The sequence below is a fragment of the Schistocerca gregaria genome, chromosome X (assembly GCF_023897955.1).
Source record: "Schistocerca gregaria isolate iqSchGreg1 chromosome X, iqSchGreg1.2, whole genome shotgun sequence".
Classification (NCBI taxonomy): domain Eukaryota; kingdom Metazoa; phylum Arthropoda; class Insecta; order Orthoptera; family Acrididae; genus Schistocerca; species Schistocerca gregaria.
In genome coordinates this window covers 161220304-161247841 of record NC_064931.1, presented here as the reverse complement: position 1 = coordinate 161247841, position 27538 = coordinate 161220304, and the positions used below count along the sequence as shown (strand labels likewise).

Here is a 27538-nt window from a genome sequence, read left to right as displayed (position 1 = left end):
GGAACTTTAGCAGGTCAGCCTCATTGTGATTCCATATGGTAAAGATGTCATCAATGTGTCTAAACCAAATCAGGGGCTGAAGACTTATGGATCCCAGGAAAGCCCTATCCAAGCGACCCACGAAAGGGTTGGTGCCTGTCCTCTGCAGAACTCCAGGCTCTACATTCCCAAACAGCTCATGACTCCATCATTATCCTCCCAGAAGACAAAGGATCTACCACTGCAGTACTTAACCAAAAGGAGTATGTTAGTGGAGGTCTACGTCAGCTGTCTGATATCTCTACATACAGTGTCTGCCATCAAGATCCCATCCATGTGATTCAAACTGACCTGCAGTCCATCCCTAAAACCACAGGCCCCTCACAAAGACTAACATCGCAATCCACAGAACTTCTCACCCCACCCAAACCAAGCACCCTCACCTTTTATCATCTTCCTAAGATCCAGAAACCCAATCATCCTGACCTTCCTATAGTTGCTGTCTTCAAAGAACCCAACAAACATATATCTGCCTTAGTTGATCAACACCTGCAACTCATAGTACAAAAACTCCCCCTCCTACAATAAAGATTCCAACAATTTCCTAGATCAGCTAAAATCCGTGCCAGTCCCACTCCCACCACACACATTGCCTGTCAACATTGATACCACATCACTCTATAGCAACATCCCCCACGTACATGGTCTGTCTCCTGCTGAACATTTCCTCAGTCAGCTCCCACCTGATTCGAAACCTGTGTCATCTTTCCTACTCACTTTAATCAACTTTATACTTACCAACAGCTACTTCACCTTTGAGGGGCAGACATACAAACAGAACAGGGGTATGGTCATGGGAACCAGGATGGCTCCTTCCTACACCAAACTTTTCATGGGTCGCTTGGAAGGGGCATTCCTGGGATCCATAAGTCTTCAGCCCCTGGTTTGGTTTAAATACATTGATGACATATTTACCATATGGACTCACGGTGAGACTGACCTGCTAAAATCCCTGGACTCTCTGAATACCTTCTCCCAATTAAATTTCACATGGTCCCATTCTGAATCCCATGCCACTTTCTTTGATATTGATCTCGTCCTCACCAGAGGCAAGCTACACACTTCTGTCCACATTAAACCTACCAACAAACAACAGTACCTACGTTTTGACAGTTGCCATTCTTTCCATGTCAAACGTTCTCTCTCATATAGCCTTGGCATCTGAGGCAAGCATAATTGTTCAGATGCAGACTCTTTACAGCAATACATTACCATTCTCACCTCAGCCTTCATTGCATGTAATTACCCCACCGGCCTAGTTAAAAGCAGATTTACTGAGCCATTACATCCAATTGTGGTACTACTGATCCATCCTCAAAACAGTTTCAGAGCACACCATTGGTGACTCAGTATTCTCCTGGTCTGGATTGTGTAAATCAGCTACTTTGACAGGGCCATGACATCCTAAAATCATGCCCTAAAATGAGATCCATTGTGTCTGAAATTTTCGTGGGTGCTGGCCTTAATTTATGTAAAGTTCTTCTGTCTCAGGTTTTCTTCACTGTAACTACTCTTTCCTTCACTCCGTTTTAGTTTTCTACATCTTTCATTGTCTTTCCCATCTATTTTTCACTGCCCCCTCCCACCTGTGTTACGCACAATGCACTTAGCTTCTCACTCTTATTAACCCATGCCAAATTTTTTGGTTGTAATCTCTGCCTTGCATATTACCCTGTCTTCCACCTTTAAGCTCTCATGTTTTCAAATCTCATCCAATGGAGTCCCCAACAATCAGTCTTTCCTTGTCATCCTGTACGGCAAGTATAGCCTGACCCAATGTTGTGAGTGACTTTCCCAAAATCTACCCCTTTTCCTAGACTTCTCCAGTCCTTTTCCTTCACCTTTCTTCCTTCCCCTTCAAACCTACTGCTTGAAGAAGGAGTGACTGGCTCCAAATGCTTGCCAATCACAACACTGTTTTACGTGTGTATTCTGCCACTGCTAGGTGAGTAGATTTTTTTGTCTGTTCAATTAAGTAATTTTATCAATATGAAATGAACATGTCTGGGTCCAGTTGAAACTCACAAAAGCTCTTCTTACACACTGTGTGATTGAAAGAGGGCTGTCATCATTTCGGGTGGGACCAGCTCGAGCAGCAACATCTCGCTCATCTTGTAAATAGCTTGGTGAACAGGGTCCACAGTGCTGAACATTAAGTAGCAATAAGTGCAAAGATGTACACTTTCAAACAGACTGCCTTCATTTTAGTTATTATTTTGTTTTTATTCCACAGTAATTATTTTTCTTTCATTCCCTACTCCAAAAAATGTTTCGCAGTATGCCGATGAAGTAAAATTTTTTAGTGGTTTATATGACCTCAGCGGAAGATATTGGAATGCAAAGATTTCTTGTACTTCTGATTCTGAGTGTTGACTATAGCAAAACTTAATTACCCATATGAAAATCTAGAATTGTTTATATGGATTATTCTTGAATTTATGTCCATAAATGCAGTATTTAATATCTAATGTGAAGAAACTAGTATCTGTGTAAAATACATAGATTGTGGTTGTAGAATGAAATTTTAAGTTGTTAAGTTTAAAATATACTATATTGTTATTTTCTGTTCTCGTGTAATGTTTCTTTCACTGATCCCGATGTAAAGTTGGAGACTGATAGTAATTAATATTTGTCTCATAGTTGGTTACTAGCCACCTGCTCAAACTGGATGGCTATGATTTCTTACAAGCATTAACTTGAGCACCTCCATTTCCATCAGTTGTGCAATGTACTTCTACTTTGTCAGGCTCGTCTGTTACGTAATGGTTACATTTTCATTCCCGAGCACTGAATGGTGTAGCTTTGGGTGCAATGCCTGTTTATAGACGTGCATAGTACAGCAAACTATAAACTGAGAAAATAGTGGATTATTACATTTTATTTCTGAACATAAAGGTATCAAAATTAAAAGAGAAAAGGCTACAATAGACAGAGCTGTAAAAAATGGCAAAAAATCAGTACTATTTTATTGGAGAACAGTTTGATGTGAAAGAGGATTCCCAAAGTTCACTAAAATTGCTAGAAAATCAAAGATCTTAAATGAAATAATTAACAAACTAGCAAATTGTTTCAGAGAAAGTATGCATTTTTGAAAACTGAAAAATCAGGGCTAAAATAGTGTTTCCTGAAAAGAAGACCGCTTTTCCTCCAGAGATTCCCATTTGAGTTCCCAAAACATCTCTTTAGCACTCACGTGTTACGGATGAATGTATTCCATGTGCCATCAGAGACTAGAGCACTGTTTGGCTCTGTGAAGGATGATTTGGGTTTGAGGAAGCCTTGTGTCTACAAAATTCCCTGTTGTTATGGGAAAGCCTATATTAGATAAATGATTCATACAGTCCAGGATTGATGTGTGGAGCATTATCACCACATGCATTTATTTCAGCCAGAAAAATCATCAGTTGTGGAACATTGTCTTACTGTGTATGATGAGACACAAATGGTTGCCCCTGCATTGCGTTATTGGGACTGTGGAATGAAAGAAACTATTGAAATCTAGCTATCAGTCAATATTATAAACAGAGATAAGGGTTCCAGAATGATATATTCACTCTGCAGCATAGTGTGCACTGATATGAAACTTCCTGGCAGATTAAAACTGTATGCCAGACCGAGACTCGAACTCGGGACCTTTGCTTTTAAGGGGCAAATGCTCTACCAACTGAGCTACCCAAGCACTACTCACAACCCCCCCTCACAGCTTCAATTCTGCCAATATCTCATCTCCTACCTTCCAAACTTCACAGAAGCTCTTCTGCAAATCTTGCAGAACTAGCACTCCTGGAAGAAAGGATATTGTGGATACACGGCTTAGCCACAGCCTGGAGGATGTTTTCAGAATGTGATTTCACTCTGCAGTGGAGTGTATGCTGATATGAAACTTACTGGCAGATGAAAACTGTGTGCCGGACTGAGACTCAAACTCAGGACCTTTGCCTTTCGCGGGCACTTCAGTGTTCGAGTCATTTCTTCTAGGAATGTTAGTTCTGCAAGGTTCGCAGAAGAGCTTCTGTGAAGTTTGGAAGGTAGGAGACAAGATTCTGGCAGAATTGAAGCTGTGAGGGCGGGTCGTGAGTCGTGGTGGTGTAGCTCAGTTGGTAGAGCACTTGTCTGCGAAAGGCAAAGGTCCCAAGTTCGAGTCTTGGTCTGGCACACAGTTTTAATCTGCCAGGAAGTTTAAGAGATAAGGGTTATCCTTTAAGTAAGATTTGGACCGTGTTTTGTTTGACATTAAAAAGCAATAGTCTTTGTTTCAGTCATCAACAGGCTTTGATACCAATTTATTGTTTTTGTGAGTTTTCACAAATGATACACTGTCGTGCTTTGTGGTAGTAGAGGGCAGTCACATTTGCGCTTGCATGGTGGACCTACAGGCAGTGTATAAGGGAGTCGCCAATATGGTTTGATTTTAGTTCTGGTGAGTTAGTGTGACAGCTAACTCATCTGAAGATGGTGGCCAGATGGACTGCCAAAATATTGTGGCAATATGCTGTCACGTTCCAGCAAGAGACCTGATATGAATATCATCAATTACTATGCCAGAAAAGTTTATGGAACCTCTAATCTTCCTTATTTCCTTCTGTATTTTGAGGAATTTCATCTTCAGCAGAACTTCATAATTCATTTTCTATGATGTGAAGCTGGATGAATTGCAGTTTTTTTGTGTATAGCTATTGCAGTATAAAGTAAGGCAAATATACCCAGTTTACACATTTTCAGATTAACAGCCAAACAAAACGAAGTTAAAAGTCCAAGCAGCATACAGATTATACAGTACTTAGGATCAAATGTTATTAAAATAGCATATATTTTTCCTTGTTAACAAATAAATCACATAATACACCCAGTGTCGTTATTCCACTGATGATTCAAATCCCACTTCACTTCTACAAGATCAGTTAACATTGAGCATTGTTATTGCATTAGTTGGATTGTTACAAAGGTAGTAATAGACAAAGTGATAATAATTATTTATCATGCATTTACCCAAATGATGTGACAAAAAGGGACACATTGTTTTACATGTGAGTTCCTATAACATGGTCAGAATACATCTCTGTATGTTGATTCCTATTCAGATAATTATAAATCATTATGTACACAGAAACTTCTGCATGTCCTCGGAGTTTTTAAGGCAAATAAAGAAATACTTGTATGTCAAGTAAACAGCAAAGACTCTTCTTGTGTTGTTTCTATTTGACTCAGATCACAGATAAGGAAGGGTCACTTCCATGTGCTTTGTTTTGTGACTTGTTCTTCTATGGCAACAGTTATTTATTACACTTGCTTAAGTACACTGAAACATGAAACAAAAGATCAATAAGTTCAGAATAAAATGAAATAATTTTCCTGAGCCACAAGAAAATTAAAAGAATTTGCACAACTAATTCACTATGCCTCTAAGTTAAATTGACATGCACTAGTCGCTGGATAGTTGCACAAGGCAACAATAGTGCCAACAATAATTAGTTCACTCAGCTGAATAAGTACACTGGTTCATGGTTGTAACTTCATCCTCACTATCTCACATACAAGCGTTGTTGACTTGACTGACAGAACAAGCAGTCCAATTCATTATCCGGCAGAGACCATAAATATTGCTTTGTTATTTAGGGAAGTATTGGTTAAGTTTGGAATACTGTGTTGGTTGACCCACAAAGAATGAGAGCAAGCTCACGGATGCTCTTACTCAAATTGGCCAGCTAGCTGGTCTCACACATTCGCTCGGCCAGAGATGCCGTGTTTTTCTCACTGACAGCTCCATCGCTGGACTTAGGCATAATGACACGTGTCAACAGCTCCACATCTTCCGTCGATACATCCGGTAAGATTACGAGGTCCCTTCTCCCCTGGAATTGGCACATTGGGCCAGGCTGATGTTGGGGAGGCAGTGAGGTGGCAGCAGGCATTTGTTGAGGAAAAGCCTATGCTCAGTTCCAGGGTGGAGTGTTGCTCCCAGATGGTGGTGTTGAAACCCAGAGGGCATAGACATAGTGAGGGAACTACGGAAGCTGGCTGCACTGATGCCGGTACTGGCAGCCCTTTTGGAGCTGAGTCCACGTCCATGGGGGGAACCTCTGTAACAGGTGGGGTTGAAGGGCTCTTTCACGTACAGTGAGCTGGTGAAGAGCTCAGTACAGGGACTGCTGCTGTTGGGCTGCCCCTCCGTATGGTGAATACATGTGGCAGGAATACCACAATCGGAGCTGATTGCATTGTCTGGGCAGCATCCTGCACAGTCACTGAGTCACTGTCGCAAGCAGCAATACAGTAGAAGATGAGTGGATAACTTTGAGAGATGAAATAAGGAAGGCAACAGAGGTAAATAGGTAAAAGAACAGGAGTAATAGAAGTAAAACGTACGAAAGGGAATACAATATCTAAAAATGAGATTAACAGGAAATGCAAAGTGGCTAAGTAGAAATGGCTAGAGCACAAATACAAGACTGTATAAACATGCGTAACTAGGGGAAAGATAGATGTACCTATAGGAGAATTAAAGAGACCTTTGACGAAAGTTGAAGCAACTGCTGTACGAATATCGAGTGCTTAGACTGGACGCCAATAGGAAGCGAAGAAGGAGAAAGCTGAAATTTGGAAGGAATATATAGAGGTTCTATATAAGGGAACCAAACTTGAGGAAAATATTGTAGAAAGAAAAGAGAAAGTAGATGGAGGTGAGATGGGAGATATGATACTGTAAGAAAAGTTTGACTGAAAGACCTACATGGAAATGAGGCGACAAGAGTAGGTGATGTTCACTCATTACTGTTGACATCCATGGGAGAGCCAGCCGTGACAGAATTATTGCATTTGGTGTGCATGATGTATGAGACATCAGAAATACCCTCATACTTCAGGGAGAAGGTAATAATTCCAATTACAAAGAAGGCAGATGCTGACGGGTGTGGATACTGCCAAACCTTTAGTTTAATAAGTCATGATTGCAGAATATTGGCACAACCACTTACCAAAGGATGGAGAAATTGATAGAAGAGGACCTTGGGGAAGGTCAATTTGGGTTCTCTAGAAATGAAGGAATATGGAAGGCAATATTGACCCTATGTCATATCCTAGAAGGTAGGGTGAACCATGTGAGACCTATATTTATAGCTTTGTAGAAGCAGAGAAAGCTGTTGCAGTGTTGACTGGAATACACTCTTTGAAATTCTGAATTGAGCAGGTATAAAATACCAGAAGCGTAAGTTTATTTACAACTTGTACAAAACCGAGACTGCAGTTGTAAGAGTTGAAAGACACGAAAGGGAAGCAGTGGTTGAGAAGGGCATGAGACAGAGTTGTAGCCTTTCTCCAATGTTATTCAATCTGTACATTGAGAAAGCCATGAAGGAAGCCAAAGATAAATTTGAAATGGGAATTGAAGTTCAATGAGAGGCCATTGCAATTATGTCAGAGATGGCAAAGGACTTGGAAGAGCAGTTGAACAGAATGGATAGGGCCCTGAAAAGTGATTATAAAATGAACATCGACAAAAGTAAAATAAGGGTAATGGAATGTAGTCAGATTAAATCAATTAATGCTGAAGGAATTAGGTTAAGAAATAGGACACCAAACGTAACAGATGAGTTTTACTATTTGAGCAGCAAAATAAATGATGATGGCCAAGGTAAAGAAGATGTAACTTTGAGACCCAATAATAGAAGACAAGTAATTGTTAAGTGGCTGAAGGCCAAACTGAGTTATCAAAAAGTTCAAGTCCAGATTCACTCAGAATGTTCAGGCATTACTACCACAATTAGTACCTGGCATATAGCCGATGTCTAATGAAGTAAAGTCACAGCCCTAAGCTCAGTAGGGTTTAGAAGCTTAACACTGCATTGCTCGATAAAGATAAATATTGCACAGTGACTGTCTGACAGTGATTTTGTAGCAAAACGCTGATTGATAGGCTGTGGATGCAGCTCATAGCTGAGACCAAACTCCCAATCCACAGTTGACCACCAGTTTAAATACTGTTGCAGTGCAAGGATACAGCACAAGATGCTGGCAAGCACATGACATGCCGTAGAAAAATAGTGCTCACGATCCCAATGCTGTCGTTGTGAAAATGCACTCTGCTGCCAGTGGACTTGGCACCACTTGGGGCAGCTGCTAATGACTCCATGGACAAACAATCAGCCTGTTGCTGTTGTGTCCCAGAATATTTACCAACATGCGAGATGAGTGCAAATTAGTGTTTGGCTTGCAGGCACTTGTGCCTGTTGTGGCAAACAGTCCCTGAAGAGTGGCCACCAGCAGGACACAAGTGTGTTGCAGCTTGCTCTCTTGTAGGAGGCACACGGCAGGACCCACTCTGCTTGATGTTTATCACACGGATAAGCTGGTTAACATATGGTTTGTCAGGACGCAAACATTGTGGGATTCCACAATGCAGTTAATATGACATATTTGCCCTATTGTGGAATGATTAGCTGACTTTTTAATGGCCTTCTACAGATACTTCATATGTTTCTGCACCATCAGCTCTCCACTTAAAGTACACTCTCTGGTGGATAACACTGCTAAGACTGCTGTCCGTATCTGGCCATTTCAAGGAGTCTAAGGATCCATTGCGAACAACTAGATAGTGTATTTGTCACATTACATTGTAAATGTCACAAAGAGGCTACAAGCTGCTCATTATAGAAATGCAAACAGAACTAAAACTTTATGGAACTAATGCACTGTTTTGAAAGTTATCATGGACTCACATGTCTAGCTAATGGAGAAAATACTCTTTTCCTTTTGGTTTGATTGTTATTTAGAGTGACTGTTAATTTTTTGTTTCCGGTTTCCCTTTTCCCAGTTTATGCTTAACATTTGGATACTAGTTTATTAGGTGAAGGAGGCATTATATCCTGAAGCTAACTGTAAGAAAGATAGGTGACAAGCTACAAATACTTATATAATACTGGGACACATTTTGTTACACATATCTCGTACAAAGGGCAGACAGTCAGAGGAAATTCAATGATGAATTGTTCAACCAGCTTTTTTAGTCTTTTTGAGGGCATCATGGAAAAGCTGCACAGTAGTCACTAAATAAATCACAATAAAGACATTTCACAGTGAATATTTAATGGTTCTAGTATGTGCATCATTTCCATTAGACATTAGAAGAGTTTTTGAACATTTCACCACCCCGCACATTCCTGTAGCATTTTCATTGAAACTGTAGAACCACTAGAGTCTGATCTTCTACATATTTCACACGTATGATTCTATAAGTCTTTTCATAAGGTGAAGACCATTATATTGGGATATCATTATCCTTTGTTGTATCCAGTCATGGTGATATTATCTCCTAAATATATAAATACATCTTTCTGTGATGTTATTTCCATTATTTATTTACAGCTTAATTATATCTTCTTTCAGAAGCCATTACATTTGTTTTGGAGATATTTATTTTCTTATTGTATATTTTCCCAAAATCCCAGTTGTATGTTTGTGGTAATCTTTAGGTCTTCATTGACCTCAGTATCAAAAGATTAGCCACCTATAGATATATGAAAGGTGATATTGCAGACTATTGTTTTGTAATGCCCACCTCCACTGGATTTGTTTCTTCCCCATAAAAAATAAAGCACTCCATCTTCAGGCCACAAGTGGACCACCAGGACCATCCAACCACCATGTCATCCTCAGTTGAGGATGCAGATAGGAGGGGCCTGTGGTCAGTACACCACTCTCCCAGTCGTTATGATGGTTTTCTTTGACCAGAGCCACCACTGTTCAGTCAAGTAGCTCCTCAATTGGCATCACAAGGCTGAGTGCACCCTGAAAAATGGGAACAGTGCATTGCAGCCCAGATGATCACCCATCCAAGTGCCGGCCACACCCAACAGTGCTTAAATTTGGTGACCTCATGGGAACCAGTGTATCCACTGCAGCAAGACTGTTGCCGCATGAAAATAGCTGTACTTTCATTGATATGACTTCCAGAAACTGTAGTAATTACACAAAACTTTTATTTCATATGAGGAGTAGACATAAAGTTTTAACTATCACCATGAAAAAATAAATGACCATGAAACTTGGTGATGGTGTCAGTAAAGCTATACGTATTCACTCTTCAATGTGATACATACTTCTGAATTGTGGATGACTTGATGGAGACCTTGATTGTAGAAGTCTGCATTTTGGCTACTGAGAAAATGTTTCACCTCAACAATCACATCATTGTCATTCTGGAAATGCCTACCATATAATGATTTCTTCATCCAAGAAAAGGAAAAGAACTAGTTACTATGTGCTATGTCAGGAGAATTGGGTGGAGTGGAGGTGAGGCGTAGTGTGTCTTGCCCAGAATATACTAGGGTATTATTGTGGAGCAAAAATACCCCATTGGACAGTTTTCTATGACTCTGTGACTTTTCTGTCACAAGTAACCTCATCAAGATATTATAGTAGTATACTCCTATGATGGTTTGCCCCTTCCAAGCATAATATGGTAGCATAACATCATGTCCATCCCAAAAAATACTAAGCATCATCTTGGTCACTGATGGTAACATCTTTACTGATATTTTTTTCCTCCAGTAGTGACATCAATTTACAGTAGGATTTTGAAACATATACTGTATTTCAAACTGTGAAATACCTTGTAGAAAGTGATATATTGACACATAAGAAGGCATGGATTCAGAAAATATCATTCTTGTGAAACACAACTGCCTCTATATTCATACAAAGTAATAAGTGTTTTTGAGAGAGGATCTCAAATTGCTCCATATTTCTGGATTTCTGAAAGGCTTTTGGCATTTTCCTTACAAGCTGTGCTTATGGAGTATCATCTCAGTTGTGTGATGGGATTTGTGATTTCCTCTCAGAAGGGCCAATGTTTGTAGTAATTGGCAGAAAGTCATCTAGTGAAACAAGTGATATTAGAGGTTCCCCAAGAAACTGTTACAGGCACTCTGCTATTATTAATTTATATAAATGATTTAGGGGATGATCTGAGCATCCTCTTAGTTTTTCTGTAGATTATGCTGTCATTTATAGGCACAGCAGCAAAAAGACTGTCGGAAAGTGAGCCTTCGGCCAACAAGCCCTTTGTCAGAAATACACACACACACACACACACACACACACACACACACACAAACTCATTTCACACACGTGTGATCAAAGTCTTTAGCTGCTGAGGCCACAGTGTGACCAGCACCACTTGATGGGAGAGACAATCAGTTGGTGAGGGTAAGGAGGGGGCTGGGGCAAGCAGGTAGAGAGATAACATGGTAAGGGTGGGGGACGGTAAAGTGCTGCTTGTGAGAGCACACAGGGATGAGGTGGAGAGAGGGCAGGACAGCTAGCTGCAGTTGGGTGGTCAGACTGATGGAGCGGGGTGAGTTGAGGTATTGGAAAACTGGAGAAATAAAGAGACTGTGTGTGCTTAGATGGAATAGACGGCTGTGTAGTGCTGGAATGGGAACAGGGAAGGACTGATGGGTAAGGACAATGACTAACAAAGGTTTAGGTCAGGATGGTTATGGGGTTATAGATATATTGCAGGGAGAGTTCCCACCTGTGCAGTTCAGAAAAGTTGGTGTTGGTGGGAAGGATCGAGATGGCACTGGCTACGAAGCAGTAATTGAAATGAAGAATGTTGTGTTCGGCAGCATGTTGAGCAACAGGATGGTCTAGCTGTTTCTTGGCCACACTTTTTTGGTGGCCGTTCATGTGTACAAACAGCTTGTTGGTTGTCATGCCCATGTTGAATGCAGCACAGTGGTTGCAGCTTAGCTTATAGATCACATGACTGGTTTCATAGGTAGCCCTGCCTTTGATGAGATATGTGTTTTAATAATTATGCAGTACTATCATAATTTAGTGTAATGGGTAACAGTTAAGCTGAAAATTGGAAGTTACGATTGTTGAACACGTTACACTGAACAGAAATTAAGAATATATTGGCTTTAAAATCATTTCAGTCTGTTTCAGTAATCAGAAAAAACACATCTATTTTTGACATAATCAGAGTTGAAGGATACAGCATATTACAGAAGGAGTACTGCACAGAGCAAGAGAACCATGGGGAGAAAAAACAAGATACGTGAGAAGACTTAGAATGAAGCAATGTGTTGTATGAGACCAAGTCATAACTGGGGATCTATCATATATATCATTTATAAAACATTATAAACTAAGTACCAGACAGGGAACAAGAATAATATTCAATAAAAAAATTTCATGAAAAATTGTACAGGATATGTACAAAAAGTACTTTACGTAGTCTACAATGTCTAGAATTGAAGTTTCTGAGATGAATTGGCTGCTGTCCAAGAACCGACCACACAACAAATAAAGAGATGCTACATTAGTTGAAAGTAGAATCAAGTAACATAGATGAGTAAATTCCAAAATATCTCATAAGAACATGTGCATAAGATGGACAGCAGAATGCTTCAGCATTAGGTTATAACATTTGAGGTAAAAATTATATGAGAAGTCATCAGAAGAGATGGGCATATAATTTGTGTAGATGGAACACACTTAAAGCCTAATCCATGAAGAGAAGGAGTAGTGGATTATACTACCTACCTCATTCTCCATCCCCAGTTATGACTCTTGGTCTCATCCAACACGTTGCTTCATTTTAAGTTTTCTCACATATCTTTTTTCCCATGGTTCTCTTGTTCTGTGCAGTACTCCTTGTGTAATATGCTGTATCCTTCAACTTTGATTATGCCAAAAATCGATGTGTTTTTTCTGATTACTGAAACAGACTGAAATGATTTTAAAGCCAATATATTCTTAATTTCTGTTCAGTGTAACATCTTCAACCCTCCTAACTTCCTGTTTTCAACTCAACTGTCACCCATTACACTAAATTATGAAAGTACTGTTTAATTATTAAAACATTCTGATTTGGCAGTTTTTGTGACATGGACTAAGAAAATAAATCCACAGGTGAAATGTACTGTACCATTTTTGAATAAACTTTCTGCAGTCATTTCATATTTTTACTAAATTTATTGGGTAAGGTAAGTCCTTGAAGAGCTCTATCTTCTACATAGTTAGGGAAAAAGCTGATTTATATGATAACTTTCCTTCTTCATGACAATTACAATTTACTTCAAAAACTTTGGTTGTATGAGACCCATTTCTTGGTCCTCACTTGTGATATTTTAAAAGACACAAGTTGTGGGAACCACACGTATTTGAAGTTTCCTTGGCTGTCAAACTGCTCCTGATGCTGTACCACATACAGGTAACACATTTTTATTAGAGTTATAGCCTAAATTATGGGTGGTGTGTTGATTTTAAAATCAGCATAAAGCCTGTTATCTTAGAAGAAAAATCATCTTGAGGCATAGAAGCAACTGCAGATGTTCCTCAGGGAGATATAATAAAACTAATCTTGACCTGGCATACAGTATCAGTTCCAACTTCTGACTTTTTGCAGTTGACAGAGCTAACTTCGTGTTATCTGTTGTCGGGGAAAAACAACAGAAGAAAGTCTATATGGTATCCAGTCAACTTGGAAGTTTACTGACTTTTCAGAATAGATGGAGACCTCTTAAGTCCTCCTCTTACATAAAGTTCAGTTGTTGGCTGCTAGGTGCTATGAGAAATTTTTAAATAACTTTGTGCGACACCATCAAAGTAGATGTTCACTTTTATGCATATTTATTACCAATGCCCCAATTTGTTGGTGATCAGAATGTGTGTAGTAAACTTCATACTTATAACACAACAGATCAGAAAACCCCAAAGACTTTGAGGAGTATGACAAAATTTAACAAGTACCAATGCTATATTGTCAATGCTCAACAGCTGCCTAATAGAAGTAACTATATACTAAGGTAGCTCAGCATGGACTGAGTTTTTACTACTCACTGCACACAGTGCTGACTTTAGACCTTGGCATGGTTGATACTCAATGGTGAAAAGTAGACATACATACATACATTAGGGAGCAAAATAATTTTGATTAACAATTGGTCAAATATCCTGAAAACATGATAAACAGTTTTTTTTTTTTTATTTTACAAGTAGAATTTTCGATGTACGCTTTTAACCTTGCATTTTCACAAAGCCTGCCAAGAATTTTCTGGAAACTAAAATTTTTTCACTGAAATATCTCATTAACTAACATGTTATTATCATAAAAGCATACATTTCTGGAAACAGAAAACCCGCACTGCAATACTACAACTCTGTAATTTTGATCAGTTGATGCTTTAAGTTATCAATTTTCTCAAGTTCAATACTTTTTGATACAGATAACTTTTTGACTGTACATTTTTCAGGGAATACAACATTTTTTTTACAAGGAAGAAATTGAATGTTTTCTAATTATGTGTCAGTCATAAACAGTTTAGTAGGGTCAAATTTTCAAATCTAAATTTTGAATATTTCTTTAAATAAGTAAAAACTTGGACAAAACAGAAAGCTTGGAATAACTGGTACAACAGGAAAACATGCTGTAATTGGAAAATCTCTCAGTTTGGTAAGAACGAAACAGATAAAATTATTAGGGTGCAAAAGAAGTGCTTTGAAAATGTCACTTAAAACTGTGGAATAACACTCTAAAGATAAATTATAACAAACTAGTGCAAAACATTCAAGAACTCTGTTAGGTACATTCCACAATCACAAAGTGGTTTAAGTTAGGAATGTAGGAACATTTGATGCAATCTTGTGTAGGAATAAAATGTAATAACTTATTAGCAGCTCCTGCAGAGACTTACTGTCAGGGACATGTTCCCCCTTTACTAAAGTCTATAGATCAGTAAATTACTTGTTTTGCGAGACAAGAAAAATTACTCACTGCCACACAACATAAATTTGTTTCATATTATTAATCTAAGCTTGTGATCAAATGGTGTAAATTTCAACTATCACAATGTTACTGTAACTGAAACAATTAAACAAAATAATTAAAATTATTACATGTGCATTAGATGTAAGGCAATTGAACTTCACATCAACATTTAAAAAGAAGACTAGCCACAAAATGTTTAGCACTGTAATTCAGCATTCAAACACATATATATGAAGAGAGAAGAGAGAGCACACTACATTCACTTGATACTGCAGGGCACACACTTGTTCGATATACTTTATCGTAGGTGTAAATTCCCTTGTTATTTATAAGTGAAATTCTCCATAAAGATTATTGGTGTACTTCCTTGTTTCATTATTTTATTGTATTATTGCTATAGACACAGTTAGTTATGGCTTGAATGTTTAAACTGTGGTCTTTTGTAAATTCAGTGTTAACAAAAATATAATTGTATTTGAAATGTAAATTGTAAATTCTGTAATTTTTACAAAACATATTTGTTGTGCTAATTTTATATTTTCATTGAAAAAGATAATTAATATGACTTTTCATTCTGTTTCAGACAAAAGGGATGTATCTCAGGGAAAAAAGCAAGAGCAAGATAAACCAGCAGGTGAGACAAACATTATATTTTAATTCATTTGTAAATGGAGAGCCAGTATGATTGATAAATATAAAAATATAGTCCCATATAGCAATTTTTTCTGTGGCCTGTGGAAAACTCCCATCATTACTTTTAATATTTTAATAGTCTCTCTGCACAATATTAACAATGGCATTAACAGAAGCTTTTTGCTTTTGACTACTTTCCATTAAAGACTTTCATCTATTATAATGTATGATACCACCTGTAAACTTGTCATTTAAATTTCCCATATGTTCAGTATTCATAAAACATATTTGTCCATCTCTTCTGTCATAAGAAAAAATTGCTGATTTTATTTTAGCATTGAAATGTCTTACATAAACTGATCAGATGCTTTTTAACATTGTTTACAAACTGATCTTGTAATTTTATGAGCTAATAAAGGAGGGTAGCAACACTTAAAAATTGGTTACATGTTTTAAAGTAATATGTAATGATTTTAGAAATATAGTTTAAATGTTATCCTTCTAATAATTTATACTAGTAGGTAATTTATTTGTGGATAAAACAGAGTATATTTTATGTTTATAACAAACTACTAATCACATGTTTGCCCAGCAGCATTTCAACATTATAAACTATCTCCTAGTGTTCATTATCACCCATGTAATATAAAGTTGGAACTCATACATTTGCTCTAAATTTTCTTTGCTTAAATGGTTTGTTTATTTATACTGATATCATTATATTGATAAAGTTTTTTGAGTGTATAATTTCTTGTTGTCTTTTGGGTGTATAATTCCCTGTTGCATGCATGTTTCTGATACCGAAGATTCTGAAGATTCAAAAACCAACTTTTGACAGTATATGAACCTTTACACCATGCTCCAATCTGTTAAAAGCAAATCTTCCACCCCTAGCAACTGTAACCATAATATTGGAACTATTGCTCTCATAGTTTCCCTCCTTTAGTATTAGGGAAAAAATTGTATTTAAGAGTGCATAAAAATACACAGCCACATAACATTTAAAAAAAGCAAATGAGACAAATAACTAGGAAGAAAGAAGAAGACCTGGCAGAAGCAAACATACTTAAAATGAAATCACTACAGTATCAAAAAATGAAATGCTTTCCATGTTTTACAACTATTATGTATTTGGTAACAAACCAGTTTTTGATACCTTAAGCTATCAGAAGATGACAAATGAATGTCACAACAGCAGATAAGAATGTTGTATGGCTTACACAATTATTAGGCAAGATATATAAAATGATGACATATGGAATGTTTGCAAAGAAAGCTGTCACATTTTTGTACACTGTATTGAAATCTTTATAGTTAATAAAAGATGAGTCATGAAGTTGATTTTACTAATCTAACATTCATGTAACTGAAACTCAATTTAGCAGAATGGAGAAAGAAAACTGTCATTCTGTGTCATATGTCTCTTGATTTCAAGAATTTCAGTAGTATCACCTTCCTGCTTCTCTTAACAATATGTAAAATGACACAGTGTACAAAGTATGGGTGGTCTCTGTTAAAAAATGTTCCACAAAGGCCTAATCTCACTTTACATACTTCCTCTGTGCTCACAGGTGATTTTATGCACACCACACTGTGTCAAAGATTTCATTGCATCTTTACTATTGAATACAATTTAGTGATGTTGTCGTTGTAAAACAGAAGTCTGTAATAGCGAGAATTTAACTTTTCGCAAGCCCATCTGAAATCTGGCCAACATACGGTACAGTGCAGTTGTTTTTACAATTGCTGATGAGTTAATATTGCTATCAGCATAAAGAAGTACTATAATTTTATGTGTCTCCCTGTTTCATCAGATTTATCAACTAAGTCAGAGAGTAATAAGTTGGTTTGTCTGTAATTTGAATTAAAAGCACATAGGTCAGTGGAAATGAAATAAGATGGCACACAATGGAATGTAAAGGTGTATGTTGATGAGTTTGTGGGTATTGGGAGCTTGCAAGGAATACAGTATCAAGAACTGTTTTTTTCTGTAAATGCTAAAATAGTATTTTTGTGCTAATATCTATATTTAGTTCTGAGAAATTTATAGAAAAGCCTCCCACCTCCATTGCGAAGTGAATTTTAAGGTTTTGAGGTTAAATGTGTTAGGAATGTGTTTGATTATGACCAACAGTTGCAGAAAATGTGGAAAGTTGATATTATTGTTGTGTTTTATCAAGCACCACTGGAGAACCTTGTTAAATAAATGTTAACAATTGTGTAGATGTTGTTACAGTATAATAAGGGGCAATAAATAGAGCATTAGCTTTGAATCTGAAAAAGTAATAACAAATATAGGGAATGTATTGAGGAACTAATTGATGAGAAGGTGTTAGATAAGCTTCAGATTACATAAGTATCAGAAGAGGTGTGCAAACTGAATTTGTAGTACTACCAATTATCAGATCAGAGTTCACTAACTCTTTAAACAGTTTGGATAATAAGAAAACAGTTGAAACAGATAGTATCCTGTATCAGTTATTAAAAAACGTTGGAGACAATGTAACTTAACAACTGTAGAAAGTTTTGTGTGTTTGCATCATCTTCAGAATGTTACTGGTAGAATTTATAAATAGTAAAGCTACTACTATGCTTAAGAAATAAAATACTTTAAATTTTTAAAATTGTTATCCCATGCTTCAGCAGTTCTACCAAAAGTTCTTAAAGAAAGGTTAAAAGCAAAATTTATGAAGACCAATTTCAATTTAGGAATGAAATCAAACATGAACAGCTCCAATATAACTGCAGCTTATTTCAGAAGGAGGAGTCAAAATGAACAAATAATATATATGTAATATTCATTCACCACTCAGCTGGACAAGGCTTTGGTAGAGGGGGCTGCAACAAACAGCTTCGATCAATGACAGAAATAGGAATAGACTGGAGGGTTATACAAAAGCTAGAATACAGAAATCAATATTATCATAGTTAAAATAAGGCAACAAGAGGTGTCAGATAAGGTTGTTCTCTCTTTGACCCTCTATTTTTTTCATAGAAAGTGCAATTGAAACCATGATAAACCACGTGAAATCAATAAAAACAGATAGTTAACAAGCAATTTCCATTAGATTTGATGAGAAATATTGGAAGATTCAGAAAAATTACTAGATATGTGTGTAAATAATTTTGACTGACCTTGTGGACACCCATAAGCAAAGGGCAAAAACAAGATAGATGTATTGACAGCAGAGGTGAGAATAAAAAAAAGAATATGTTATTCTGAAGCAAGTTAATAAATTATCTTGCTTGATTAGTACAGTAACTGAATGTTAACAGAAGTCTGATGGGTATTAAAAGAAGAATTACAACATTCAAACAACTCATCAAAATTAAAGTAAATCTAATAATCAACATACAAAAATTGTAGAAATTTATCAAATTTGGAATGTTTTAAGCTGTGGTAGTAGAAAAAGGAAAAATTAGATGCAGTACAGTTGTGGACAAAATAAAGAGTCTCACAGGCATCCAGAACTGAAAGAAATTAACTTGCAGCTGTTACTGACTGACACCATATGAAAAAGAAAACCTAGATTGATGTACATCTACTTTGGGACAATGGTTTCATACAACATATATTCAAAGGAAATCAGGACACAAACCCAAAATATCCCTTCTGCAAAGCATCATCAAAAGATATAATTGCACCGTAACATACACTTTTGAAGCGACAGAAAAGAATAGTTGCCTCACGAAGGTGTCATGTTTAGTGGATGTTGATGTTGAAATAAATGTACTTGAATGGCTTACTTAGGTGTTCAAAATTTGAACAATGAATTGAATGTTATCAAAGTTTCCTCAGACAACACATTTTCTTCTTATTTTATCTCTCTCTTCTACTTTTCTAGCTGTAAAATTTAGGATAACATTTCCAAGTTTAACTGATTTTGTTTATTTATTAGAGATGTAGTAGTTAGCTAGGTTTTATTTTTTATTCCATGAAACCAACATTCTTCTTTTAAAAACTAAAGCTCTCCACAACTTTATTGTTGTTTGGAATACCATAGTGTTTCACTATGCATCATGCTATTGGGTTTAATGAATTCTAAACAGTGTCAGTATTGCTTGTAAACAGTGTCTAGAACTGCTGTAGAATAATATTCTGTTCTGTATCAATTCAACACTGACTTCTTGTAAAGGAAGAAGAGTTATTCTTACATACTGCATATCAACAAATATTGTTCATTTGCTTTCCCTTTGCATTAATTTGAACACAAATAAATCATTTTTATGTTTTATTTACACAGAACAGTGATTTAATATATAAATTATATGTTCAGGTGTTCTTGCATTTGACATAATAGATGGTATTCACTCATTTAGTAACCTGCGGAACTTGTCAAATGAATACCAACAGATTTCCCATGGAGAGTACTGAAATTATTAGAAAAACTAAAAAGTTATATGCAGAATAGTTAAAAAACCTGAAATTGTGGAATACATTCTGATCTACCTGTCTGTTGCTATAAAGCTAAAGCATCTCTGGTACTATTAGGTGCAGTAGGGCCTTTTGGATTAAAGGTTGGAATCGGTTGAATGAGTTCAGGTTAAAAGTACAACACATACATTTATTGACCACTGGGGCAGAAACTACAGATTTATTTTAACAGACAACCCGCCAAAACAACTGTAATGTAGCACAGAAAATAAAATGTAAATGAATATAGTACCATAATAAAATAACCACAAACAAGTTAAAGCAAGCCACTTCCAATTCATGTTGAGTTTAAAAATGAAATATTTAAAAGATACTATAACCAAAACCATTGTAATGACAGTCAGTTATTTACTGCAGACTCACATGAACCACAATTTAAATGAACATGATTAAGAAACACCATGGACAAAACAAGTTGGTGAAAGCAACTTCATCAAAATCTGAGTGTATGTAAACTATAATGATCAAAACAAGTGTAGCATCCTTAGTGTAACCCATCACTCTCAGCCATTGCATTCTCCCATAACATATATCTTTGTACTTGAACATCAGACCATCAACTTGAAACAGTTCATTATTAGAAAGAGACAACAAATTTTGTTATTCTCTAAACAGACATATGCTGCATCTATTGTCCATGTCCTGTCAAACAGCACATGCATATCACTATCGCATGACTTTTCTCACCTCAGTGCAGCTTACGGCTTCCTTCTTATGAACTTCCTGAATATTCTCTTACCCAACTTCCATTGTGCAATCACCTGATGAGCATCTCTCTTCTCAGGCAACATCAGTAGACTTTATATAAGTTGCATGGTGGAGTTTCTATACAGTAGACCAGGAGCAGACTCTTGGGTGTGAACAGATGATTTCCATGATGTGATGTGTTGGACACCATAATTAACCATTAGCAGTCCCATACACTTTGGTCATTGCTGTGATAGGCTGTCAGGGCCAAATTAAAGGTTTCTATTAATGCATTGGCTTGGAATAATAAGGTGTTGTTATGTCAGTTTCCAGGATGAACTTCCAATGTTTGAGATAGTATCGAAACTTCTCAATGCCAAACAAAAGTGCCAGAGTTTCCAATTCATAAATAGAATACTTTTTTTAGTTAGTTTTATCTCCTTGACATGTAGGCAACTGTCTTCTTATTCCCATCATGCTCTTGCAACAGAACTGCTCCTATCCCTAGAGCTGATACGTCCATCTAAAGAGTGAATTTCACATTGAAGTCTGGTAGTTCTAATACTAGGGCTGAGGCTGTGCTTGCTTTAAGGCCAAAACTGTGGCTTCCTGTGAAGGCCTCCATAGAAATTTACATCCCTTTCAGTGTAACTTGTTAAACAGCAGTGCCTTCTCTGCAAAACCAATAATGAACTTAGTAAAAAAAATTGCCATGCTGACAAATCTGGCAACTTGCTTGACATTCTGCAGCTGGGTATTGATTAATAGCTTCCACTCTCTGTGAATCTCTATACATTCCTTGACATGAAACTGTGTCCATTAAGAAACTTAATAGAACAGGCAAAAATAACCTCTTGACTGTCAGCCCTGCTTTTCTTAATCATTCAAAAACCTCCTGCACATGCTATGCTCTTGGACTGAGATACTGTACCCCAAGATCGTTAAGATAATGGTTGTTGTTCTTGTTGTGGTATTCAGTCTGAAGACTGGTTTGAGGCAGCTGTCCATGCTACTCTATCCTGTGCAAGCCACTCCATCTCCAAATAACTGCTGTAACCTATATCCTTCTGAATCTGCTTACTATATTCATCCCTTTGACTCCCTCTATGATTTTTACCCATACACTACCCTCCAGTATGAAATTGGTGATCCCTTTATGTCTTATAATGTGTCCTATCAACAGACCTTCTAGATGGTCTGTGCCACAAACTTATTTTCTTCTCATTTCTATTCATTACCTTCTCATTAGTTACATGATCTTACATACCTAATCTTCAGCATTCTTCTGTAACAACACATTTCAAAAGCTTCTATTATTTTCTTGCCCAAACTATTGATCATCCAGTGTTTCACTCCCATACATAGCTACACTCCATACAAATCATTTCAGAAGAAACTTCGTGACACTTAAATATATATTCATTATTAACAAATTTCTCTTCTTCAGAAACACTTTTCTTGCCTTTACCAGTCTACATTTTATATCTTCTCTACTTTGTGCATCATCAATTATTTCGCTGCACAACTAGCAAAACTGATCTACTAGTTTAAGGGCCTCATTTCCTAATCTAATTACCTTCACATCGCCTGGTTTAATTTGACTATGTTCCATTATCCTTGTTTTGCTAATGTCGGTGTTCATCTTATATCCTCCTTTCAATACACTGTCCATTTCATTCAGTTGTTCTTCCAAGTCCTTTTGCTGTCTATAACAGAATTACAAAGTCATCAGCAAACCTCAAAGTTTTTATTTCTTTTCCCTGGACTTTAATTCCTACTCCACATTTTTATTTGGTTTCCTTTGGTATATTGGCTTTCTCAATATACAGACCGAATGATATCAGGGATGGGCTACAACCCTGTCTCCTCTCAACTGTTGCTCTCCTTTCATGCCATTGACTCTTATAACTGCTGTCTGGTTTCTGTACGAGTTGTAAATAGCCTTTCGCTACCTGTATTTTATCTCTGCTGTCAAAAGCTTTCTCTAAGTCTGCAACTGTTATAAACATAGGTTTGCCTTTCCTTAAGCTCTCTTCTAATTGAAGTCATAGCATCAGTATTACTTTGCATGTTCCTGCATTTCTCTGTAATCCAGATGTCAGCTGCTACCAGTTTTTCCAGTCTTTTTTAAGAATTCGTGTTAGTATTTTGCAGCCATAACTTACTACACTGATAGTTCACTAATGCACACACCTGGCAGCACCTGCCTTCTTTGAAATTAGAATTACTATATTCTTCCTGAAGTCTGAGAGTATTTTCCTGTCTCATATATCTTGCGCATCAGATGGAAGAGTTTTGTCATGGCTGGTTCTCTCAAGGCTATCAGTAGTTCTGATGGAATGTTGTCAACTACTGGGTCCTTATTTTGACTTAGGTCTTTCAGTTCTCTATCAAACTCTTCTCACATAATCATATCTCCCATCTCATCTTCACCTATGTCCTCTTCCATATCTAAAATATCGCTTCTCAGGTACATCTCCCATGCGGTATATACTCCTTCAACTTTTCAGCTTTTCCTTCTTTGTGTAGTACTGGTTTTTTCTCTGAGCTCTTGATATTCCTTAAGCTTCTTCTCTTTTCTCCAATGGTCTCTTTAATTGTCCTGTAGGTGGAGCTATGTTTCCCCTAATGATATATACTTTTGAATCCTTACATTTATCCTCTAGCCATTCCTTCTTCACCATTTTGCACTTCCTGTAAATCTCATTTTTTAGACACTTATATTTCCTTTTGCCTGTTTTATTTACTGCATTTTTATATTTTCTTCTTTCAATTAAATTCAATATCCCCTGTGTTGTGCAAGGATTTCTACTAGGCCTTGACTTTTTACCTCTTTGATCATCAGTGGTCTTCACTATTTTGTCTTTCAAAGCTACTCGTTTGTGTTCCACTGTATTCCTTTCCCTTGCTCTTGCATTGCCCAATGCTCCCCCTGAAATCAACAACCTCTGATTCTTTCTACTTATCCAGGTCCCATCTCCTTAATTTCCTACTTTTTTGCAATTTCTTCAGTTTTAATCTACAGTTTCCCTTGGAAATGTCTTTCAATTTAAAATCTTGTTCCAAAAGCTCTGATTTACGATTATATAATTGGTATATATATATATATATATATATATATATATATATATATATATATATATATATATATATATATATATATATATATATATAACTGGTAGATGCGGACCTCGGGGAGGATCAGTTTGGATTCCGTCGAAATGTTGGAACACGTGAGGCGATACTGACCTTACGACTTATCTTAGAAGAAAGATTAAGAAAAGGCAAACCTACGTTTCTAGCATTTGTAGACTTAGAGAAAGCTTTTGACAATGTTGACTGGAATACTCTTTTTCAAATTCTAAAGGTAGCAGGGGTAAAATACAGGGAGCGAAAGGCTATTTACAATTTGTACAGAAACCAGATGGCAGTCATAAGAGTCGAGGGTCAGGAAAGGGAAGCAGTGGTTGGGAAAGGAGTGAGACAGGGTTGTAGCCTCTCCCCGATGTTATTCAATCTGTATATTGAGCAAGCAGTAAAGGAAACAAAAGAAAAATTGGGAGTAGGTATTAAAATTCATGGAGACGAAGTAAAAACTTTGAGGTTTGCCGATGACATTGTAATTCTGTCGGAGACGGCAAAGGACTTGGAAGAGCAGTTGAACGGAATGGACAGTGTCTTGAAAGGAGGATATAAGATGAACATCAACAAAGGCAAAATGAGGATAATGGAATGTAGTCAAATTAAATCGGGTGATGCCGAGGGAATTAGATTAGGAAATGAGACACTTAAAGTAGTAAAGGAGTTTTGCTATTTAGGAAGTAAAATAACTGATGATGGTCGAAGTAGAGAGGATATAAAATGTAGACTGGCAATGGCAAGCAAAGCGTTTCTGAAGAAGAGAAATTTGTTAACATCGAATATAGATTTAAGTGTCAGGAAGTCATTTCTGAAAATATTTGTTTGGAGTGTAGCCATGTATGGAAGTGAAACATGGACGATAACTAGTTTGGACAAGAAGAGAATAGAAGCTTTCGAAATGTGGTGCTACAGAAGAATACTGAAGATAAGGTGGATAGATCACGTAACTAATGAGGAGGTATTGAATAGGATTGGGGAGAAGAGAAGTTTGTGGCACAACTTGACTAGAAGAAGGGATCGGTTGGTAGGACATGTTTTGAGGCATCAAGGGATCACAAATTTAGCATTGGAGGGCAATGTAGAGAGAGACTGAGAGATGAGTACACTAAGCAGATTCAGAAGGATGTAGGTTGTAGTAGGTACTGGGAGATGAAGCAGCTTGCACAGGATAGAGTAGCATGGAGGGCTGCATCAAACCAGTCTCAGGACTGAAGACAACAACAACAACAACAACAACAATTGGTCTGAAACCTTCTGGTGCCTCCAGGTCTCTTCCACATGTACAACGTTCTTTCATGATTCTTAAACAAAGTGTTAGTGATGATTAAATCATGCTCTGTGCAAAATTCTACCAGGCTACTCCTCCCAGTCCTCATTCAACTGCTATACTTCCTTATCTTCCTTTTGCTACCATTGAATTCCAGCCTCTCATCACTATTAAATTTTTGCCTCCCTTAACTATCTGAATAATTTCTTTGATTTCATCATACATTTCTTCAATCTCCTCACCACCTTTGAAGCTAATTGACATATAAACTTGTAATTCTGTGATGGGTGTGAGCTTCATGTCTGGCTTGGCTAGAATAATCCATTCACTTTGCTGTCTATAGTAATTTATGTGCATCCCTATTTTCTTATTCATTATTAAACCTACTCCTGTATTACGCCTATTCGATTTTCTATTTACAACCCCGTATTCACCTCACCAGAAGTCTTGTCCCTCCTGCTACTGAACTTCAATAATTGCCACTGTATCTAACTTTAACCTGCCCAGTTCCCTTTTTAAATTTTCTAAACTACCTGTCCTATTAATGGTTTTAACATTCCACGCTCCTGTCTGCAGAATACTAGTTTTGTTTCTTGTGGTGAAATCCTCTTGAGAAGTCCCCATCTGGAGATCTGATTGGGGGACTATTTTACATCCAGAATATTTTACACAAGAGGATTCCATTATCATTTAACCATACGGTAAGCTGCATTTCCTTGGGAAAAAGTATGGTTGTTGTTTTTCTATGCTTTCAGTCATTTGCAGTCATCCAGACTGTTGCCCCAGCAACTACTGAAAGGGCTGATGCCCCTCTTCAGGAACCATGTGTTTGTCTGACCTCATAACAGATACCCCTCTGTTGTGGTTACACCCATGGTATGGCTGTCTGTATCGGCTGAGGCACACAAGCCTTCCCACCAATGGCAAGGTCCATGGTTCTTGGGGGGAGGGGGGGGGAGGGAGATAATAGTGAACATACTTAAATTTTGTATTAGAAAACATTGCATCTGTGAGCTGCATGAGGACAGCATCACCTGTTGCCATTCCAAGAGGGATACACTTAAACTCAAATAAGTTTCAGACCTTCATGCTGCTATAAATGGTTTTGAGCCTTTCTCCTGGTGTAACTGGTTATATGCTTGATTAAGATCTGACATGGTAAACACCTGTGCTCCCTGAATCCACGTTAAACATGAATACATATCTGGCATTGGTACTGATCTCAATACTACCTTTTTATTTAATTCATGGATTCCGCTACCAGGTGGTGTTCACGTTTCGATTTAGTTACCAAAATAATTGAAGCAGTATATGGAGATTTAGATGGTTGGATTACACTTAGTTCTAACATCCTTTCCACATGTCCTCTTAATACTTTCATTCTCAGTGGTGATTATGTTTGAATTACACTTTCCAAAAGTTCTCTTAATACTTTCATTCTCAGCAGTGATAATCTATAGGATGCCTTCTTGGCTGGAACCTCTTCAATTAATTATATACCCTTTTGGACATGAGAGAAAATTACTTAACTCTTTATCTAATACAGGACTTCTCAAGCTTTTTAGCTGGTGGACCCGTTCTTCAGTCACTTGCACATAGCTGTTAAAATTCAGCACAAAACACTTTGGATTTGAAAAATTCTTAATGGAACTGCCATTTTTCCACAGTCCCCATGACAGATCAATAGTCTTTGGTTTAACAGTCAAGGGAAACAAATTAAAACTAATGATGTTCCAATTTGTCTAAATTCTCACTTTATTCAGATACTTACTGTTGGATTTACTTCCATTGTTCAGCAAACTAGGCAGGCCATATCTCTGATTGAGTGAAGCAGAATATATTGCAAAGAAATGTAACATTGGTTGGATATCATTTTAATTTTGGAACAAAAATATCAATACCAAGAGAATTCAATTAAATATTAGGTAATTGACAGAAAACACTGAACAACTTCAGTACTTAATTTTGTTGGTGGCATAGATGAAGAATCCAGATTCATGTATGTATGTATGTTGTGGCAAATGGAAGTTGCTCTTTCAACAATGGAGTAGAATGTTTTTTGAAAGAGATCCAAAAGTATAAACACACTACCAAAAGTACATTTCAAGGTTGAGTCTGTGGCCATTTCTATCAAGAAATCATATTCATTCAATGACAGAATGTCAGCTTTTTGCATACAGTGAATGGGTTGGTCACCCATTTGTATTCCTTCGGCTTCTCATCTTGAGCTGTTGGGAAATAATGTCCCAACGATTATATCAAGTTTTGTAGATGTTTGAGGATTTCATGAAACAAATTGTTCCCAAGCTCCTGTGTGTTGTCTTTCAGAAAATTGTTGAAATGAGGAAAACACTTGATCTCCCTGTCTCAACATTATCAACCCAAAAATTGATTTTCGTCTTGAACACCTGAACTTTGTCATTGGCAGTGACCATTGTTATACTTTTCCCTTGCAGTGAAATATTCATTTCATTCGTTTCTGAGAAAATATCTGCCAAATAAGTAAGTATATACTGCCAACTTTCATCATTAATAAGGTCTGCTAATTTGGTATTATAGTTTA

The 27538-nt window shown here is 37.0% G+C and overlaps 1 protein-coding gene and 1 non-coding gene across 2 annotated transcripts in view; one reads left to right on the top strand and one right to left on the bottom strand.

Moving 5' to 3' along the window:
* The window catches only part of LOC126297950 (titin-like), an 817179-nt gene that overhangs the window by 706514 nt on the left and 83127 nt on the right, over positions 1-27538 (top strand). Inside the window, exon 39 of the mRNA XM_049989271.1 lies at positions 15396-15446. Within this exon, the coding sequence (XP_049845228.1) occupies positions 15396-15446 (51 nt within the window). The remainder of the gene's footprint in view (positions 1-15395; positions 15447-27538) is intronic.
* On the bottom strand, positions 3645-3719 carry Trnak-cuu (transfer RNA lysine (anticodon CUU)). The gene has a single exon. It is a non-coding gene; the product is annotated as a tRNA-Lys (tRNA).